The 22,908-nt window shown below is 37.2% G+C and overlaps 2 protein-coding genes across 4 annotated transcripts; one reads left to right on the forward strand and one right to left on the reverse strand.

Annotated features, from left to right (window-relative positions):
• Positions 1-568: 568 nt before the first annotated feature.
• SKIL (SKI like proto-oncogene) lies at positions 569-20,341 on the reverse strand. 3 transcript variants are annotated; one of them, XM_061193442.1, is made up of 7 exons: positions 20,330-20,341; positions 18,962-20,023; positions 7,118-7,215; positions 5,372-5,604; positions 2,062-2,303; positions 1,543-1,767; positions 569-879 (listed from the first exon to the last, which is right to left on the reverse strand). In XM_061193442.1, exons 2-7 carry the CDS (start codon positions 19,997-19,999, stop codon positions 721-723), a joined length of 1,995 nt encoding a protein of 664 aa, XP_061049425.1. In that variant the 5' UTR covers positions 20,000-20,023; positions 20,330-20,341; the 3' UTR covers positions 569-720. The 3 variants fall into 3 exon arrangements, with proteins under 3 accessions (XP_061049425.1, XP_061049426.1, XP_061049424.1); XM_061193443.1 differs by lacking the exon at positions 20,330-20,341 and having other exon boundaries at positions 1,612-1,767; positions 18,962-20,321; XM_061193441.1 differs by lacking the exon at positions 20,330-20,341 and having other exon boundaries at positions 18,962-20,321.
• A 565-nt stretch (positions 20,342-20,906) lies between these two features.
• LOC133093013 (uncharacterized) lies at positions 20,907-22,414 on the forward strand. Its single transcript, XM_061192755.1, has 2 exons — positions 20,907-20,910; positions 21,531-22,414. Exons 1-2 carry the CDS (start codon positions 20,907-20,909, stop codon positions 22,412-22,414), a joined length of 888 nt encoding a protein of 295 aa, XP_061048738.1.
• Positions 22,415-22,908: the final 494 nt, after the last annotated feature.

A 22,908-nucleotide genomic window follows, 5' to 3' on the forward strand; every position in this document is an offset into this window, starting at 1 on the left:
ATAAAAATTTTTTTCTAAATATAACCACATTTAAACAGGAAATCTAATTAAAACCGCTTCTTGTGTTTAGCAGCAGTGTATAAGAAAGCATGTTATCCTTCCCCGTGGGGTGTGCTATAACCTCATCAATGAAATTCCTCTATTGACAAAATGTCTCTTAGGAGATATTAAATAGAAGAGAACTGGTGGAAATTCATTCCACAATATGAACAAAATAAAAGCAAATTTTGATTATAATAATGAGTATACTATATTAACTTAGAAAGGAGATTGTGTTCATGAAAAAAAATGGAGATTCAACTCCTTGAGTAGCTCTATATATGAAATATGAAGCCACCATTGTATCTAAAATTGAATCTAAAATATGGATAACAAAATTGATCAAAACTATTTTCTATCACACAATGCAGCTTTTAAAAAGTATGCAACTGTTAAATTGCATTAGAAATATAGGCAGATTATCTAATAGTTGAAACCGTAAAGTATTGTTACTAAGCTGGTTGGAAAAAAAGTACAAAGAAACATACATTTTCATTCATTTGGAAAATGTAAAAATTTATATACTAATATATAATCTCTTCACTTTCTCTGATCTACAAATGGATACAATGCCTAGTTATTTTCATGCAGATAAATTGTTCATAATTCAATTACCAAAGCAAACAAACAAACAAAAATAAACCCTGTTGGGAACACACAGATGAATCTCTTCAAAGGTTTCTATTCTTTAGCAGTCTTCGATGATTTCAAAATTTGCAGCTTTAGCTCTTTTATCATCATCTCTAACTTCTGTCTTGCCTCCCGTTCCTGTCTGAGTTCATCCTGGAGTTCCTGCCTATCAGCCTCGGCATGGTCCAATCTCTGTCTCAGTTCTGCCAGCTGTGTGATTTAGAAGACTGTGTCAGTTTTCATTCAGTTTTGTTTTTCCACTTACTCCTCACATCATGGCAAAGACCTCCTTTCAAATTACTTATTACAAAAATGAGCTATTTCATGCATGCATCTCTTGAATATCTAATACTATTAATCAGACTTTGACATGACCTTAAAATGAGGGTGAAACAAAAGGTCAGGAGAACTGAACACCTAGAACACTTTCATTATGCCCTACACTTCAGTATACCTCTCATCACAGCTGGCTCAGGTTAAGAGTTATTTGTTCATCTTCCCCAAGTTGTGAGCTACTATTCATTTTTGCCCGAGTGCTGTGAACATAGTGGGCAACAGTTCATGTTTGTAATTCGTTGATTTGAAAGCCCATATACTACATTAAAATAACATAACCTCTGATATTCAGATAGCTAGAGATTAGCAATTTGGACAACTAAACTACAGAAACCTGATAAGTTTAAAGTAATAAAGCAATCAAGGTCAAAAAATCATCTTGGATGATATAAAGTTGTGTTTAACAGAACTGTCTATTTTGAAATCTAGTCTAAATGAAACGAGCTTAACATAAAGTAATTTCTTTAATGACATTAAAATAACGGCTTCAATTTCCACATTGAAAGGGCAACACTATACAAACTGTGTAATTCTTACCTGTGCTGCATATTCAGCCTCTTTATCTTTTTCTAAATTTGAGTCACAGGTACATTTTTGCTTCATTACCTGCTCTAATTTTTTCTCTAAGTCTTTCTGTTCAACATAAAATTCTTCCATTCTTTGAGCATGTTCATTCTGCAAAGATTCAAGCTCTTTCTGTAAATTCTGCTGTTCTTCAGTGAGTTCCTTCATAGCTTTTGAACTACTCAACATTTCAACTTCCTGTAATTTAAAGAATCACAATATAATTTTTACTTTATTTCCATCACATTAGAATTTTCAATTCAGGAAAAAACAGGACAGAACATATCTAAAATTCAGCTGTCATATCAATTCTATACATAAGTAATTATCTTGAAAACCATCTTCTCTAAAAATTTTAAAGTATATTAATCTTTCTTATAAATGTAAAACTGAATAATCTTAAATACATTTACAGCATCTCATCTTGACTTTGCTTAAGAATATGCAAAAGTATCTTTTCACAATGGACTATCATTTAGATAACAATTTTACCATCTGAAGTTGTTGCTTCTTCTGCAAAATTGAGTTCAGTTTTTCCTGTTGTTTTACATAAGTTCTCATTACTTCTTCCATGATTTTTCCCTTATCATCCTCACAAATGACATCCTTGACAAGAAGTGGAGATGAAGCTGCAGCATCACGGTCAATTTCCGCCTTGCTTGTGTCTCTGGCTAAGTTGCAAGTGGTAGGCTCAGGTTTCTTTTTGCTTGTAGAATTATTCGAGACTGATGGATCTTTGAAAGGCAAAAATGAAGTAACAAAGTATGAATATCACTCTGTTAAAAAGTCACTGGAATTATCCATAAATGAAATTAAGAAGACAATTTCATTTACAAATGAAATAAAAAATAATAAGATACTTAGGGATAAACTTAACAAAATAGTATAAAACTTGTAAAATGAAAGCTACAAAACATTATTGAAAGAAATAAAAGACCTAAATAAATGGAAAGCCATCCCATGTTTATGGATTGGAAGACTTAATATTGTTAAGATGATATCATGATCTGAATGTCAGTGACCTCCAAAATTCATATGTTGAAATCCTAGCCCCCCAATGCAATGGTATTAGGAAATGGGGCTTTCAGGAGGTAATTAGGTCATAAGGGTAGAGCCCCCATTGATGGGATTTATGCCCTTATAAAAGAGACTCCAGAGAGCTCTCCCACCATTTGAGTACACAGTGAGAAGATGGCCATCTATGAACCAGGAAGCAAGCCCTTGCCAGACCAAATCTGCTAGTGCCTTGATGTTGGATTTCCCAGCCTCTAGAACGTTGAAAAGTAAATGTTTGTGGTATAAGCCACCCAGTCTATGTTATTTTTGTTACAGCAACCCAAATGGACTACAATAAATGATAATACTCCCCCAAATGATCTACTTTTTCAATGCAACCCCTATCAAAACCTCAACTGGCTTTGTGGCAGAAATTGACAAGCTGATTCTAAAATTCATATGGAAATAAAAGGAAACCAAAATAGCCAAAACAATCTTGAAAAAGAATAACAAAGTTGGAGGACTCACAATCCCCAATTTCAAAGCTTACTACAAAGCTACAGAAATCAAAATTGTGTGTAGTACTGGCATAAAGACTGAGTCCAGAAACAAACCCATACTTTTATGGGCAACTGGTTTTCAACAAGGGTGCCAAAACAATTCAATCAGGAAAGAGTATTCTTTTCAACAGTGTTGGGACAACTGTATCCATATACAAAGAATGAGGTTGAACTTCACACCTTATATAAAAATTAACTCAAAATGGATCATGGACTTAAATGTACGAGCTAAAACTCTTGACTGGATTAGGCAATGGTTTCTTAGACATGACACCTAAAGTAAGCAATGAAAGAAACAATAAGTTGGACTTCATCAGAATTTAAAATTTGTGTTTCAAAGGACACTACCAAGAAAGTAAAAAGACAACTGACAGAATGGCAAATCCTATATCTGATAAGGGTCTAGTACCATAATGTACAAAGAACTCTTACAATTCAGTTGTAAAGAGACAACCCAATTTAAAAATAGGCAAAGGATCTCAACAGGCACTTCTCCAAAGATTTGCAATGTCCAATAAAAACATGAAAAGATACTCAGTATCATTAGTCATTGGAGAACTGCAAATCAAAACTATGAGATATCATTTCACAACCACTAGGATGGCTATAATCAAAAGACAAACAATAACAAGTGTTGGCAAAGATGTGCAGAAATCGGAGTCCTCAAAAGCCGCTGCTGGAAATGAAAATGGTGCAGCTGCTTTGAAAAGTTTGGCAGTCCCTCAAGATATTAAACACAGAGTTACCATTTGACCCAGCAATTCCACTCCAAAATATATAGCCAAGAGAAATGAAAACGTACGTTCACATTAAAACTTGTGCATAAGCGTTCATAACAGCATTAGTCGTAATAGCCAAAAAGTGGACACATCCAAATGTCCATCAACAGATGAATGAATAAACAAAATGGGGTATTATCCATCCATATAATAGAATGTTATTAAGCCATAAAAAGGGAAGAAGTACTAATACATGTTATAATATGGACGGAGAAAATATCCTTGGTGGAAGAAGCTAGACAACAAAAGGCCATATGTTGTAGGATCCCTTTTATATGAAATGTCCAGAATAGGCAAATCCATAAAAACAGAAAATAGATTGATGGCTGACAGAGCCTGGTGAAAGGGAAGAATGAAGAGTAACTTCTACTGGATTACAGGGTTCCTTTTTAGGGTGATGAAATGTTCTGAAATTAAATAGTTGTAATCATTGCACAACTTTGTGAATTTACTAAAAGCCACTGAATCGTATACTCTAAAAGGGTAAATTTTAAGGAATATGAATGACATCTCAACAATTTTTTTAAAGTCCCTAGAATTAAATAATTTGGGAAATATAATGCAAACATGGTATAATGGTATTAATACATCACTAATTATTGTTTGCCATATTTAAATCCAAGGAAAACTGAGTTTTAAAAATCTCAAAATTACAGTACAAAAACTCCTGAAGAATCTCAATTACCTATGAAAACAGATAACTAGAGGACTCTTAGACTGCTCTGAGAAAGCTGAGAAGAACTGTCACACTTGCCTAAGCTGTAAGCAAAGCTCTGCATCTATGGAGAGGGTAACACAGGCAGCATGTGAGCAGACATGTCTTGTCTGGTCCACGGAATTTTAAAAGGCACTGTAACTATGCAGTTTTTTTTAATGTCCAGCCGGCATTCTGCATTTATGCCATCTGCCTGGCTCCCACAGCTATGAGTTTTCAAACCTTGCTTATTCCATGACTAAGTGTCTCTGAGTCCTATACCTAACTACTCTTACATACACTTCTTTTTTTTTTTTTAATTAAAGTATAGTTGATTTACAATATTATATTAGTTTCAGGTGTATAACAAAGTTGATTCAATATTTTTATAGATTATCATATACTTTTCACGTTATTAGTTAAAAGGTTTCTCAGTTCACAGCAAATTAGAAAGAAAAATAAGGACCTTTTGAGAAATCTGACAGTAAAGAAAAGGCAGGAAGAAGAAAAAATAATTAGACAAAAGTCACTTGCAATATGCAGCCATGTAGTCTATTTTCTATCTCATGAGCCTCTATAGCTATCACCATTCTAGATAAGCAGAACAACTGAGGGTCTAGGTAGTCACTCAAGAGTTTTGAAAGGTGGTATTTTTTTTTTAAGATAAAAGCTTCCATTATCTGGAAAGTTCTCTTAAATAGAAATCCTCTTTGAAAATGCTGAATATGTTTATTAGATATTTGATTTTAAAAAGATAATTTCTGAATACTTACCTAAGCGGCTATATAATTCTCTACTTGTTTTCAGATCCATTTTCTCCTGTTCCTCCAGTGAAACATCTGGATAAGACACTATTTTTCGATGTTTCCCACTACTGTGAGGCTTCTCTGAGTGTCTTGGTATAGATCTACTTGCCTCTGTCTTTGTGACCTCTTTAGGCTGGGATACAGCCGAAGTAAGCGACACATTTGGGGCAACCACTTTATCACACATGTATAAGTAGTAGCTGAAAACAAAGAATGGCAAAAGAAGACACATATTACATTTAGGTAAAAAGCAAAGTATATTACATCAATTTCTATGGTTAAACAATTTTTTTTTAATCAAAACAGATAACAGAACAACTCAGAAAATAAGGGTCATAGAAAGGAATTCTTGAAAAAGTAAGTAGTTGAGGCAGAAAGAGCAAAATTATGAGGTTATTTTTGTTATTTTACAAAAAGTAGTTTCTAAGCACTTAAAAAGATACTGGAAAATCAGTCTCTTCTCCTTCCCTCAAAACCACATGAGAACTAAAACCATGAAGTACTTTACAGAGCAGTTCAACAGCTCTGAGTAGGTAAGGTTTATGCCGAAAGAAAACAGACTATACACTACTCTGGAGGACTATTTCCTTGTCTGCCACCCCTCCAAACCAAGGAATCCTTGTTCTTTATTGTGGTGAGACTGATTCAGTCCCACACTGCAAGGCTATGCCCTGACTCATCACAGCCCCAACAAAGAGCTCCCAGGGCCCTTCTCCCTTCTCAGGGAGAGAACCAGCATTCTGAACGCTGCCCCGCTACTGGGCAGTCCTCCTTGGATCAAACCCCACAGAGCAATCTTCTGAAAATACTTTAGCATTTCTTACTTATTTGATAAAACAGCAATAATAAATTGTGCACAACTAAGATCCAAGGGTTAACTACCAATTTTACTCAAAGCTCATATAAAATTGTTCAGGAGATTATCTGAGAGACTCATGGAACAAAATTTGAGCTAGATATTTAAGTGCCATATGATTAACTATAATCTTTAGCCAAAAGATGCAACCATTTAACTGACCTAACACTTCATCTTCTGAACTCTAAATAATCTTATCTCGTATCACATTTTCCTTGTACAGGACATCTATATAGTCCCTCTTCACCAATCACATGAATTCTGAGAATGAAAACTCAGTATTCTGCTAAGAAAACTGACAGGTTTATTACTGCCCAAAAACTTACTTCAAATGTAATAGGAATAGAAGGAACTATATAAATGTAAGTAAGATTGAGATTCTTTATCACTGTGCTTGGGGAGATAAATATGTACAGCAGCAGATAAAAATCTAGGTTTTATAAATAAAAACTGTAATCTAAGGTGCATTTTTATTGAAAATATGAAAATTGATTTTGAGGGGTGTGGCTACTATGAAATCCTCTAAGTTTCAAAAAAGTTTCGTTTTAAAATATCAAAGTTGCACACCACACTCTTGAAGAGTTGGTTTACTTCTTGAAGGGAAGTAAGGAAATAAAAAGAAAACTTCCATTTTTTTCACTTTAGGGCAAAAAAGAAATGACCTATTTCTAGGGGAAAAAAAAACACATAGAAACACACAGGAAAGGTTAATTCAAATATTCAACACTATTTATAATTCATTTCATTGATTAGCAAAAAAACCCTAAAACTATAAAATGAATTCCCAGGGCCTAGAATAGTACCTGATGTATAGATGTTGAATGAATGAATGAATGAATGAGCCAATATCCACTCACCTGGGGTGTAGAAATGAATGTGTCTGAGAAACATGGTCACCTTCCTGCTTTATAACTGGATACCATGACTGTAATTCCATTCCTGGTGGTGTATCTATCTGTAGAAAAATGTGGAAGGGGAAAAGTTTATTGAAGGAGGATGTGATGGGTAATTTTATGTGTCTACTTGACAGAGCCATAGGCTGCCTCCGGAGAACACTGACTAGTAAAGAATTATGTTATTTAAGAATCATCTTCTAATAAGGCAGTCTTTCCTTAAAGTACCATGTCTAGTCACTTAAAACCGAGACATGAACTGTCCCATCACAAGAACAGTTTTAGCATGTATGTTAACATGGACCACCAGAATGATTTCATCAAATATCATACTTACGGAATCTATTTTTAAAATCCATTTTAAATAATAGTACTCTGCAAATGTGCAGCACTGGTAAGTTCTGATTCTTCTCGCTGTTACAATTACCTAGAATATACCCCCCCATCCCTATAGTATTTCTTAGCATATTATATTAGATAACATTCTACAGCAGTATTTTGCCAAACTTTAAAACCACTGTGTCTGCTAACACTTATCAGTAAACCACATTTTCTCATAAATATGAAAAGCTCTTTTTAGCCCTGAAGGATGAACTCTACCTGTAAATAAAGTAAGAGGAGAAGGTAACTGGCTACCTCAAAGTTCATGATAAGAACTTTATATCCTGCTTAGTTCTAACGAATACCTCATTAAGTAGGTATAATTATCTCCATTTTACAGCTCAGAAAACTGAGGTTCAGAAACTGAGATAGAAAAGAATAAATAACCTGTGGTTACTAACTTCCTCATTTGGTTTGTTTTATATTTTGTCTCCCCTCCCCCGACACACACACACATATTGGTAGGAGATCAATGTTTTGTTAAGAATTACTGGGCAAGGAATTTGAAAGACTAACAAGAGCACAAGATAATAGCGAAAAGAACAGCATTTCGAAAGGATTTAAGAGGTTAGTATTCAGTGAGGGCCTCTAGACTCTATAAGAGTAGAATTTGTTTCAAAACCTCACAATCCTGATCAAGTATTCTAAAGTTCAGAATCTGGGGCAAAATCAACTGCTTATTTATAAAATAAATCAATCATTTGTTTACACAGTTTCTCAGCCTATAGCTTAGTTCTACCATAAATTAGAAAGGGAACTGACTGCTGGCAACAGAAATACTAAATGATAGATACCAGGTGCCAGCTGACAGCCTAGGGAGAGAGGAGAATTACAAGACACAAACACAAAAACTGATTCGAAAAGCAAGACAATCTGAGGGCTTTATCACACATAGGCCAGGGCAAATAATTTAATACATCTCAATTGTTCCCTACCCTTATCACAACAGAGTAACTGATGTTTAAGAAGTCTTGAGTCAACATGACATAGTTACAGTCGATATTTATACTTATATTTATTAGTCTACCATATACATATATATATACCATACACATACCATTTAGAAAGACTGAAAACTATTTAAGACATTTTAGAATTCATTTAAAAAAAGGTTAAAGTTTTTAAAAAGACACAGTGCTGAGAAGAGTAGTTTCATCATCTAGAAAACTCACTTAGGCAGAACATTTTTCACCCCAACACTGTGATAAAAGAGGTGTTAATGAGCAGGGATAAGCTCACTCTAACAAATCGATGAAGTATAAGATTGGCTCAAATTAAATGAGAATTTCATTTTTAGAAGTTATTTGTTAAACTCATTATTTAGAAAATATGGAAAGCTCCACTTTAAATCAGTTTTGTATCTGAGACAATTCTGGATGTACTGCCCAAGAAATCAACTGTTTCCAGATTTTTTTAATTAAAATTACTAAAATTGATTTATATATTTTAAAGTTTTCCCTATTACAGATAACTGGAATGTCAAATCTTCAGAATAACAAATTCTAAACTTCTTCAGCCAGAACTCTTGACTTCAAATCTGATTCAATTTTGATCAAGTTCATTTTAAAACTCTACAGCTTGATTTGTATAAGTTTTACCTTTATTCATGATCCAAACTCAGTATAGCTTTGTTTCTGTGATGTCTCTAAACTTCAAATGCCACCTTAAATAACTGCTAGCACATTCTTTCTATTTAAACATCCATTCCTCTCTAGTTTCTGACCTTTATTTTGTTTCCTATTCTTGCACCAACACATGAAGAGAGTCACAGAGGAGGGGTTATTAAAAAAAACCTTCCTTAAAGATCGCTTAGTGCAGTCCTCTAGGTAATGTCTGAACTCCCTATACAAAATCCCTGACGAGTGGCTATTCGGCCTCTGCTTAAACAGCAGCTTGAGGTCAAGTACTATCTTAATCACTTTTGTATTTTCAGTACCTAGCACCATGCCTGGCATGTAGTAGGGACTCAATAAATACTTGTTGAATGAATTCTGAATGACAGTGTAGCTCATTAATTCCCAGGGTGGCCTTTTTTAAGGTTAATCTGCTACCACGAAACTCACAAGATAGTCTCTTTCACATTTAATACCCTTCTGTTCAATGAAGTACCAACAATCCTAACAGTCTCTGGGTTGTATTTTTAGAGATCAGATCTACAAATTAAATAATATAAATGATGGGGAAATGCACAACACTAACCATGATAAAATGTTGGGAGTTAATTTTACCTAATATGCTGTGGTAAGCCATAAACACATTTATAACAAATTATCCTAACTGCATGTTAAAAACAATTACGAAAAGCACATATTATACAACAGAACATTCACGGGCATGCCAGATTTTCTCATCTATTCTGCATTTGTGGCAACATACAAATTAGGTCTTCAAAAAAATAACAATATAATTAAATGGCACAGCAATAATGCTACTACTGATCAGGAATAAAAATGAGAGAACAAGATACGCACATCTATTGCCTTTTCTTTTACCTTTCAACATGAGAATAACTTAATTCCCTTTGTGTACTTAAACATTAAAATAGAATACATTACATTACTTGGCAAAGAAGAGAAGTAGATCACTTAGTAGCTTAAGTTAGAGCCTTAAGATTTTAAAATATTTCTATTGCCCAACTTCCCCATAATTATCTACCACAAAATGAACAGATGGCATCCTCATCTGAAACATATAAGAAAAATTTCAGACATATGATTTCATTCCAAAAGTTCTTTCTCTAAGTCGTAAAACAACAAATAACGTCTATGAAAGCAAAATTTAAATAAGCCCAAAATGTACAGAAGTTAACTTTAAGTAAAAATTAGGAAATGTTTTATGCAAGTTTCTCTAAATTTCAACTTACTGTGTTATGTACACATGACCCTTTAATAATCAGGTTTCCTAATAAAGAATCATTGTATTTTGGTACCATGCTTATTAGCCTCACAATGACAAATAGTTTAGAGAACTTGATTTCACTTACAAAAAGACCAATAAGCATTTGTCACCACTTTCTAGTTACAAAAGCAATTCCACCCACTCAGCACCCTTTGTATACTAACATTCCAATTTGCACTAAAAAAAAACCCCAAAAAACAAAAATCAAAATGCTTTAAAATTCCCAGATTTATCTTCAATAATAAACTTTGATTTTAGGTGGCACTTTAGTTTCTAATTACAGTGTCAGATTAATATTATGATCTTTAAGTCCTAATGACAAACATTGACGAACTAAAGAAATCAAGACAATATCTCAAAGTATTGATGGGATTTCAAAAATTCCCCTCAAAAAATCAGAATTAAATCTTTCTAAAATATGTGGAAAATATTTTTTTAAATAGAATTTAGAAAAACAAAGATTAATTTTTACATTTTGGTATTTATAAGCCAGTAAGCATATGAAGGACTAATAGACTGATAAATTTCATAGTCTATCTCCTATAATGATGTGCTTACATAAAAAGTAAAATATAATGCATATTAAATACACATTACTTTGTACAAACCAAACATAAATCGTTAGCAACCTTAGTAAACACATGACCAAACACATAGTTAAGCAACAACTCCTTAGCTATAAAGCCAATATACCTGCCAGGTTCCTTTTACTGTGTATAATACTAAGACATTCAAGTGGTCCATAAATGATTTCAGAAGGACACAAAAGACACCCTACCAGACAGCTGCCAACAACTCCTACTGAAAGAAACTGAATCTCTCAGAATAGGAAGGATCAGGTTTCCTCAATACTTCCAACAGGTTGTGAATGAGTGTTTCAGCAACTGAAACAGGAATAGTGTTACAAGGTAGCAAATAGCTACTTAAGAGATTTTAAGGCTTAGTTTTGTGCCTCATTTCATTGTAATTATTAGAATTAATCAACCTAATGCAAAACCGGAACAATATGGTCTAAGCACTTCCACTAACTTATCAAAGATGGATCTGCAGAAATCACAACAATGTCTGTTGCTCCTCCACACTGCAGAATCATATCTACCTCACAAAGCCAATTTTAGGTTTAAAGTGCTTAAAAACTCACACAGGAAAAGCAAAGGCTCACATTCTTAATAATGTGCAACTCTCTTCTTAAATCCTTCATGGAAACAAAGCCATGTAAAAGTCAGTAGAACGATATTCCTCCCTTAAACTTAAAGGAAACAGGGCTTCCCTGGTGGCGCAGTGGTTAAGAATCCGCCTGCCAATGCAGGGGACAAGGGTTCGAGCCCTGGTCCAGGAAGATCCCACATGCCGCAGAGCAACTAAGCCCATGCGCCACAACTACTGAGTCTGCACTCTAGAGCCCGCGAGCCACAACTACTGAGCCCGCGAGCCACAACTACTGAGCCCACGTGCCACAACTACTGAAGCCCGCACGCCTAGAGCCCATGCCCCGCAAGGACAAGCCACCGCAATGAAAAGCCCACACACCACAAACTCGCCGCAACTAGAGAAAGCCCGTGTGCAGCAACGAAGACCCAATGAAGCCAAAAATAAATAAATAAAATAAATAAAATTTATTTTTTAAAAAAACTTAAAGGAAACAGAACAAACTAATAAAAATCCTGTTAATTTCTGGGACTTTAAAAATAATTTCTTTACACTGGAATTCTATGGTGTCCAATCCACTTAATATTGCAATTGTTTGAAAATTTCCATGTCATATACATCTTTTCACTAAAATATCTGTTATAAAAAGTTTTATAGGGCTTCCCTGGTGGTGCAGTGATTAAGAATCCACCTGCCAACGCAGGACACACGGGTTCAAGCCCTGGTCCGGGAGGATCTCATGTGCCGCGCGGAACAACTAAGCCCATGTGCCACAACTACTGAGCCTGCGTGCCACAACTACTGAGCCTGCATGCCACAACTCCTGAAGCCTGTGCACCTAGAGCCTGTGCTCCTCAACAAGAGAAGCCACCACAATGAGAAGCCCGCGCACCGCAACGAAGAGTAGCCCCCGCTCACCGCAACTAGAGAAAGCCTGCACCCAGCAACAAAGACCCAACGCAGCCAAAAATAAATTAATTTTAAAGAAAAGTTTTAATCTATATACATGTAAGGCTTTGCTTTTCTATCCCATTTCAGCATAGATGCTTTTTAAAAATTATCTCAGATGATTTTGGCCTTCAAGTAATGTAAATTGACAATATCAAAATGTAAATTAATTTTACTATGTGCAATATATTGCATTTTTTAAAATTTTACTCTATTTCATGTATTTTTAAAATGCTGGTGACCCAGTAAATTGACTTCTTTGATATCCCCCTCACCCTTCTCAACTGAGGTTCTCAAGAAAATTAAGCCCAAACTCTGCAAAGCTTCCATGGTATGCATTAAATTAACTTCTCTCCAAAGGACTTAGAAAGGTACTATATACCATCCTTTCTATGGCTTAATTCTCCTCTCATAGAACCCCAGATGAGAAAGGCTGCATGGGTGACAAATTGCAATTTGATAAACACTTCTCTAAGTACATGTCCTAAAGTTTGTCCTAATGTATTATTTCAACAATTAGGTCTTAAATTAATAACATGTGCACTCTACAGATGCTTTTGCACAGATTTACAAAGCATTACGTACGTAAAGGAATAAATTCCAATGGTGGTTATCACTCCATGGTGAAATTATGAGGAAATTCTGTTTTCTTCTTTGTACTTTTTTTAGGATTTACTCTAATGGGCCTATATTGCTTTCATAATCACACCAAAAAAATTTTTCAAAATGGAATAAAAGCCGTAGTATTATGTACCAAAATGGTCTTTAGTAAGTTTAACTTTTGTATTCCGTGTCCCCATAAGAGAAACAAAATATGCACTTTTAAGGCTATTAGAAATCTCGAAATAAATTCAATACCACAAATAAAAACAAAATGCTGCTTTGCTTTAAAACTAAACTCTTTTCCTCCTTGAAAATCACTGGTAGCTTTCTAGGGCTACTAAGACTCTTCATTTCAGTTGTATCCAAACTTTTGTTAAGCATCCATCACATTCTAGGTTTAGAAACTACAAGATGAATTCCTGCCCTAGGGAGCCTCCAACTAGTCTTTACATACATATTTCTGTGACCCATTTCTAAGTCTAGGAATCAAAATGAGTTTTAAACTAACTTTAAATATTTCCTATTCATTTCTCTTTCTGCCTAGCATGGTGCTGTAATATTTTATTTAGTGATGGAACCAAACCACACCTTAAATTATATATTCTTTATGCCTTTTTAGTCAAATAAAATCCTTACATTATTTTAATGTATATGTAACGTATATGAAACCTCAACAGACCAAATTTTACGCATGGACAAAATAAAGGTTCAAGCCATTACTAAAACGATTCCCAAACTAGTCCTACCTCTTTACTTGAACAAATTGAGTTCTGGCTGCACACTCTCTACTCCCAGAATTCTAAAGGCATTGAAATTAATCCAATTCTTGCTTTCTTCCTTGTTCTCCAAGTGGTATAAATTATAACATATGCATAGGTTTGAGAACACTACTGGCTAACTATGTACTGATTCAGGCCTATCCTTTTTCTTTTCTTCCTTGAAGTTTCTTAATTCTTTTCCCATTTCTCCGACCAAAAGGATAAAGCTTTTTATCAGAAGCCTTTCTTTAAATACTAACACTTTAAAATGTTCTACCATTTTTTAATGATAAAATGAATATAGACTCTATATTTCCTAAACCATAAGGGGGCACTATTCCCAAAGCCATTCTAAAGATTTCACTGAAATTTCCTTGTTATAACATATTTTATAACAAACTTGTTTTGTACTTTCTTCTTGCATACTTCATTTTGATAAATAAACAAATATCCAACTAGTATAATTACTGTGTACAAACAACTAAAAGTGAGATACAGCTGAGTCCAACACTCAGTTATCTTACTTAGAAATATATTCAGATAATTCTAGATAAATCAAGAAAATGTTTGGGGAAAGGAAAAATCCTGAAATACATATTAGTAAATATTTCAATAATAGTTTGAAGTACCATCTGATATTTCTAGACTCTTAACTTCCAAAATACTTTTACATCCATTCTCTCATTTGATCAGCTGTCTTATTCAACAGTTTATTTGCAAATTATATAAGTTTATTAAGGGTTAAACCATAATTTTTCCCAAAAAATCCCCAATATTCTAAAATACAATGGAGCATTGTCTCCCAAAAATTTATTCAGTTTAAAATTTTTTTTCTTTTTCACTGAGTAACTTTGACCTGCCAAGCAGTAAACTAAATTCTGGGAAAACAGGAAAAAGATAGTCTCAAAACTCATTAAGACAGTTGTTAATTTTAGAAAGTTAGACAAAAATAGTCATACTCGTCCCTTATATGAGCACAAATACTTCATTTGATTCTGACCTTATCGCCACTTAATAAAAATTTATGCTAATCATAAAATGCAAACTCTGCCTCTGATGTAACAAATTACCATCAAATCTATAACAATTATTACTGGTACACATTTTGTCCCAACACTACTCTTTGTAGTTACCCATCCTCTGTAGTGTATTTCTTTACCTCACTTAGGTTTGTACTAAGAAACACACTTCCTAAACAAAAGTATAATAGCTTACAAGAGGGGAGAAATTTTTTGTAGGATTATCATTATTGCCAATGACCTCGCAGAAATGAACTGTAAGAAAAATGCAAAACTAAAAAAAGTGAAATGTTTAATAGGCTTTAAGAGGAAAGCTTTTAAGTTGATATCTTTAGGTAATCTATTTGCATCACAGATAATCCATAGGGTTTTTTCGCTAAGCAAAGTAAAAACTATATTATTTTACTTACCTAACAGTAGTCAAGTCTAAATGTTAGAAATCTAAATTTTAACTCCTAAAAAATTATAAAGGCATAAGCCATCTTTACTTAGTGAACTGGAGACTGTCAGCCACATGCTGTAACAGCAAAGAATCACCTATAATGATCTTATCAGTTGACTACAAATAGGTTTTTCTAATGTGCTTGAAAATAATCTCAAGGAAACATCACCCTTCAAATTTTACTTACAAATGATCAGTTTGCTTGGCAAACCTTTTTTCCACAGATAGAAACTAAGATTCAACAAAATCAGAATTAGATCAAATAAATAATACCCACTGGAGATATGGAAAAGAATCAAGAATATGATATTCTTCCATATATTTGTGCACTATAAAATACAATCATTTTTCTAATAAAAACATAAAAAACTCAAATGATATGAAGAGACAGTTTTGATAACACCATTTTGCAAAGCAACCTAGGCAGATCTAAAAATCAAGTATTATTTCTTGTGGTGACCTGAGTGAGAAAGAGTTCAAAATACTATACCTCTGGTGTCTGCAAAGAATAGTCAGCTCTTCACTTAGAACACTGACCTTCTACCACTTATTTCTCCCATCTAAATACAGCTCCTAACTATGCAAAGTAAATAGTTTTTAGTTATGCAAATAGTTTGGTGACCATCACTAATATAATTTCCATCCTTAGAAATAATTTAACAGTTGCTACGTTTCAAACAATTGCCTACTGAGTTTGAGGGGTTTTTTAAAATCCAAAATACTCTGACTACATTAACTAAACATACCCAATTACATTAGTGTTCACACTAAACATAAGGACCTTTAGATAAGAGGTTAATATATTTAGTATATGCTTTAATTTTTTTAAAAAAAAAGCCTGTTTTGACTTTTTTTAATGAGCTTCCTCTGGATGTGTTTGGTTTGTTGGGCAACCAATTCAGTGACTCACAGAAGATAATGAAATGTTCCCCAGCCAAGGACTATCTCCTTGCCCCCTTCCCAGTAAAATACCTTAGTCTACATACAAGTTAATAGAGAGCTTAAGAACCATTATACTAAGGTAAGTTGATAAGAAAAGTTAATGTTTCTCAAAATTCAGTTTCTGCTACTGAGTTTGCTTATGGGAAAAGTAGTGAAAATTACCAGACTTCAAGTCAGAAGACCTGCATTCAACTCCTGATTCTACCATTTACCAGTTATACAACCAGAAGCATGTGACCCATCTGAACCCACCAGTTTCTCATCTCAACTTCAAAAGAGAATTACTTCACCAAGTTTTGAGGAGTAAATTTTCAAAATGTGAAGTGGCAGCATGTATTACTACACATGAACTCCCCAAAAACTTCTTTCTTAAAGGTTTGATTACTGGAAATTTTCAAATTCCCTTAAATTGCTTAAAATTCACGTAAAATTGGAAAAAATAACAGAATACACCAGAAACACTGTAGCAAATACTGCAAAACATAACATAGTAAAAAGATGAGGGAAAAAATCTCACAGCTTCCCCAAATAAAAACTGAATTCAAATTAATAAATTCTGAGACAATAAATGACTACATCCTGATGGACAGTTTCAATTTTAACCAAACCCTAGCACATTCAGTTTCAGTTAAGTAAATTCATCACCTTTTTTTTTTTTAACCTTTATCATGGTTCTCAGATATTTTTTCTCACAAACACAGAGCAGGAATATTAGGCAAAGTAATTTATCCCAAAAATGCTTATGTCAGAGCAATCAAGATTGGACCAAGAATATCTGGCAAATAATGTGGCCACCTATGGACATGTAAGAGTCCTAGTTAGGTTAGGGCAAGATATCATAAATATCAAAAGGGGCATTCCACATTTTGAGAATACAGACAATTCTAAACACAATTTTCAGCATGGGACCAGGCCAGCTGTAAGCATGTCCAACAATGTGAGAACTGGCTTGAAGTCAATTCTGCTTTAAAATCAGTTAAACAATATAAACTTATCTAGTAGCCACAGGCAAGGAATTTCCAAGAAGTACTGACCCTTTGGAATCAGCAAGTAGCAAACTACCCTGAATTCAAGTCTGAAATTATCTTCATTGGGCTTCAGAAGCAAATCACTGTCTTAAAACTACACTGTAACTAAATTTCCCCCAAAACCTGAAAGGTTTAAAGCACAGGCCACCAAACCTTAGTTTCTTACCCAAGCTCTAATCTTGCTGTAAATAAACTTCAGTCATTTAATACTTCTGTGAAGTAGAAAGAGCAGAGATATTTCAAGGAATAAAAGCTAATTAATAGTGGAAAAATTAGATTCTTAGGATGAAACATGGCCAATCTTTTGTGGTACCAATCAAATAAAATTATACGTGTAAAACTGTTCAATGCTTGCCACATTTTAAACACTTAGTGTTAGCTATTATACTGATTTTAATCAAGTAGGAAAATATTTAAAAACCAGATCAACAAACTGAATATTTAACAGCCTAAATCTTATCTATTAGCCAGCCATTCAAACTCTTAGAATGAACTAGTTTAGCCTGCCAGATAATGCAGTGGGAAAATAATAAGTTTAAAATCTCTTTGCTGAGACGTTTTTATATTAATATTTATTTAATCTAAAATAATCTTGGGCTTCCCTGGTGGTGCAGTGGTTAAGAATCCGCCTGCCAATGCAGGGATACAGATTCGAGCCCTGGTCCGGGAAGATCCCACGTGCCGCGGAGCAGCTAAGCCCGTGCACCACAACTACTGAGCCTGCGTTCTAGAGCCCATGAACCGCAACTACTGAGCCCGCGCACCACAACTACTGAAGCCCAGGCACCTAGAGCCCGTGCTCCGCAACAAGAGAAGCCACCGCAATGAGAAGCCCGTGCACCGCAAGGAAGAGTAGCCCCCGCTCGCTGCAACTAGAGAAAGCCTGCGTGCAGCAATGAAGACCCAATGCAGCCAAAGATAAATAAATAAAATAAATAAATTTTTTAAAAAATTTAAACAATAAAATAAAAAATAAAATAATCTTTGTTCTGTCATAATTTTTTTAAATTATTCCTCTCTTTAAAAAAAATTCTTGGCGACTAGAATCACCAAGTCTTCAGATAAATCTGTCTTTTGCATTTGTCTCCAGTACTGATCAAGTCTGAATATTCAATTACAGAAACAATGTCAGAAATCCTAAATATACCTTTGAAAAACGCTGTTTGGAGCCCACCACCAGAGTTGTTTTGGCTAGCTATTGTATCATTTGCAAATAGAGATAACACCAAAGTGTAAATTATCTTGAGTCCTAGGAAAACAACTGATTTAGTCATCAAAAAGCAAGATGTGTGAAAACGAGGACATGGCTTGAGAAAGAAGCCCCAAATCCTCCACTCCCTGGCTATATAATCTTGGGAAAGCCACTTGATCTCTCTGAGCCTCATTCTCTTTATCTGTAAAATGGGAATAATCCCACTTCTCTCAGTAGGTTGTTTGGAAGATCAAATGAGAACACATACAGGAAAGCACTTTATAGCCTAAAACGTGTAATACAAACATAACATATTATTTAGATGAGCTTTTGCTGTTGTTGCATGAGCAGTAATAGTTTCTTAACAGTTATATTCTAAATAGACTTTTAATTTCAAAGTAAACCATTACCGTTATTCAAAATTGCTATTAAAAAAAAAAAAACTTGCCTTGGATTGAGTCCTCTTCCCATTTCTCATGCTAAATTTCTCCTTCATTTCTTCTAAAATTACCTTCAGTTTCTTTTCTTCAGGTGTCCCTAAGTATTTTTGGTTCACGTGAAGATAGCAATGCCATTTGGCTGATTCAAAGCCCCAGTGGCAAGTCCTTTTGTCGGGTGATCTGTGAGAATGCATCACAAATGTCTGGGGCGCAAACATTCCACAGCACTCCAGACACTGAATACACGGGGCATCTGGCTGAACATAAAATTGGGGTGCAAATAAACCCTGACATTTGCCTAAGCATTCATGTTCCACTTCAAAGGCACTGCCAGTTTCCTTCAACTGGGCCAATGAGTTTTTAGCAGGAAGTATACTACCATTTTGAGGAAAAGTGCGTGGCCGCAATAAAGCATTACACAGTCTTTGTGCATCAGTTAATGTGATCAGCCCACAGGACGGGGCATTGAATGGAAGTATTCCCAGGACCTTTAAGATATGAAGCTGGTCTGATGTACACCTTGAACAATAGATGTACAATTCATCACATACTGTATTTATTTGTTGGAGTGAGAATTCTCGGAGAACAGAATTTAGGACTTGGGGCAAACAGAGTCTCTTTTCTCCTCCAACCTGAAAACAAGAAATAGACTCCCCTTCCAACACAGTCTGGGTGAGTTCTGTGGAGCTATCAGAAGGGATGAGCAGTGGACCAGGAAGAACCTGAGGAGATGGAAGAGGCAGAAATACAGTAGGTGACATGCTTTCTTGGGAATACCGAGCGGAAAATGCTGCCGGTCCACCCAGAGAGCTCTGGCTACTTAAATGGAATTGTGCCAAAGTGTGTTTCAAACTGGGATTTAAATGTAAAGGTTCAGGCACAGAGGCACAGGTTCTCTTGACGTGCTCTTCATCAGTTTCCATTGGCGCTTCATAGTCGTCCAAGTGTTCCTTCTTTACTGTTGGCATCTTGTTTATCATCATTTTTCCATTTGCATGAATGTCTGTCATCATTTTTTTCACTGGAGGGCTGCCATCATCTCCCATCCCGTTCAGTTTTTTATTTGAGCCCTGAACCAAGGAAAAATTTGTCTGTAGGTTTTCCATTGCTAAAAACTATTGTGTTAAATAAGTAAGTCTGAGATTTGCATTGTTATCTAGTTGCTTATTTGAAGAGAGAAACACAATGTATACCAATACTTATGGTAACTTACTGTCACAGAAAATTTAAATTTCCAAAGAGAGATCTCCCTAAACTACTCAATAGATTTTGCAACTTTGTTTTGGTTCTGCTTATACTCTAAGTATAATTTCACTGCAAGTGCTATAAAATTTCTTATTGTCTAATAACACAGAAAATAATTTTAAGAGGCACACCTCCGAGGAAGCCTTTGTTTTCTTAAGTTCTTCAGATATACGTATTAAAGTTACCAGTTCTCTCAATTCAAGATGTCCAAGTTCAACGCAACAGTTTGGTTTGGTTTTAAGCACAACACGCAAAAAGTTTATGCAATTACTTGAGTCAAAATTATGCACCCAAATTTAGTATTTGGCACCAAGGATACCAAAAAAGGAGGGAAAAAAGTATCTTCTCTAAAAATGATGATCTGTTGGTCTGTGTGGACAAAATGAAGGCTTGTATAAATCCTCACACCAGTTAAGAAGAGCCTCTGACTCCACTTGAACTTCTACAATTAAAAATGAAACCTAAAGAAAAACTGCCCAGTTATCTTCAGGATTACTGTTCATTCTTCTTTTAATTAATCTGGAAGAGAAGGGGGTTGGGGGAGAGTTACATTTGAATTTGCTCCAGAGCCCAAAGGGTCAGTTTGAAAATAGTTTCTTAATCTTAAACTGAGTTCACTTTACCAAAGGTGACACTTGAGTGATTCCTTTAAATCTAATACCAGTTAACTAGAAGTACCTTCATTTAAATAGGAAAGCAATTGGGAGAATGGGTAAAGGTTGCAATAATATCCCTCAAAAGGGAGAGGGCTACTCCTACTCAGAACAGGAAGAAACTTAAAGAGATCATCTCACCCAAAACTCAATACTAAAGGTTTTCTCAGTTATGCCATTTTAGCTAAAATCACCTATTACTTCATCTCTCAATTAAAAAAAAAAAAAAAACCCACCAGTTTTATCCAAAAAAATCAGATACTAGTTAACATACCTACCATATGTAAGTTACACTCTTAAGTGCACAATTCATCTAGTCAGTGTAGGCTACTTTTCTGGAATGACTGTAGGCAAAAATTAACTTTCCCTTTAAAGGGTTAGAGAATTTGCTTAATGGAAGCCAAAAGCTACAGACTCCACTCCTGGGAATCTCCATCCTTGAACAAGACTAATCCGGGACAAAAAGCACAAGGCAGACAGACCTCACAAAGAATGCAAATGGAGGAAGAGGGAAAAAAAGAAAAGATTCTTCTTCCACTTCCTTCTTGAGAGAAATTCCAAAAGGAATCCAATAAATAGAAATTTTTGCCTCCCAAACTGCGAGCAATTTACCTTAAAACAGACCCAAAGGGTTAAGGACCAAGGCCACTAGCCAACGTACTGATTTCGCCCACCACAGAAACACCTCAGCCAACGCTGGCCAAGGAAGAGGGGAGGAGGCAAGACCTAGAATGGGGGAGCCCCCAAACCCTGAAATCCTCGGCCCACGCAAAGCCACCCACCCATCTCAAACCCGAGGAGGCGGCGGGGGGGTGGGGAGGAAGGGACCCGGGACGCCTCGGGGCGTGCCAGAGGGTCGTGGGAAGTGGAGGAAAAGGAGCCCCCCCCGCGGTCTCGGAACACCCCCAGTGCCCTCCCCACACCACCCCGCTGAGTGGGCCGCTGCGAAGACTGGAAATCCCCCATGCACCCTCTCCCCGGGAAGTTCTCGGTGTTACCCTCAGCACCCCTAAGGCTGCACCTCCCTCGCCCGCCCGGGACCAGAAGAGAGAGGGGCGGCTGCGGGAGTCCTGCCGGGATCCCCCAGCCGCTGGGCGCCCACCAACCGGGTCGAGCCCGGGGCATCCCCGCGCAGCGCAGACAGGAGGCGGGGGGGCGGGGACGGGCGCCCAGGTCTCCGGGGTCCCGACGGCTCCGGTCAAGTGCAGCGCCCTGCCCCTGCCCACCACCCGGCATCAGCGAGACAAGATACGCCGTGAGACACCCGCCCCGCGCCGCCCCCCCACCCCGGGCTCCGACCCCACCCGTGACCCGCGCATCCGCACCCCCGACTCCGGCCTCCGCGCCCCAGGAAGCCCGACGAGCTTTGTTAACTCCCCACTACCCCCGGCGCTGCCGTCGGGCGCCCCGGGGACCGCGCGCCCCTTGCCTCCCGCCGCGTCCCCCCAGCGAGCCGAGGCCGCACCTGTGCCCGCCGCCGCCACCGCCGCCGCTCGCCCGCTCCCCTCGGCTGTGCCGGCGCTGCTCCGAACCCCACACACATCGCTACACACAGCCCTCTGACGTCACCGAGTGCTCGGCCCGCCCACGTCACTGCGGAGACACACGGCTTCCCGCAGACGCCGCCGCCGTCTCCGGCCGCCCGGGGCAGAGCGAGGGCGGAGGGGCGGGGGGGAGGGGAACGGAGCCAGCAGCAGCACCGCGCCCGCGGGCCGGCCGCCGCCTCGCGGCTCCTAGCCCCTCGGGGACGCGCGCGCCGTCTGGCCTATTGTGGCTCCCGAGGGCTCCCCCGGCCCGTCGTCTGGCGCGCGCGCCCCTCCCCCCAGGCGCGCGCCCGGCGTTCCCAGCCCCGCGCGCCGTCTGGGCGGCTGGCGCGCGGCGCTGTCTGCGGTGCACCCGGCGCAGACAGGATGTTCCCTCCCCGCCCCACCCCCACCGCCGCCCTCCCTCCTTCCTTCCTCGAGTCGCCCAGCCGGCTGTCTGGGGCCGCCACCGCCCCGCCCCCGCCCCACCCGCTGCTCGGTGGAGACGGGCCAGACCCGGGGGCGCCCTGGTCG

This window comes from Eubalaena glacialis, chromosome 6, assembly GCF_028564815.1.
Source record: "Eubalaena glacialis isolate mEubGla1 chromosome 6, mEubGla1.1.hap2.+ XY, whole genome shotgun sequence".
NCBI classification, from domain to species: Eukaryota; Metazoa; Chordata; class Mammalia; order Artiodactyla; family Balaenidae; genus Eubalaena; species Eubalaena glacialis.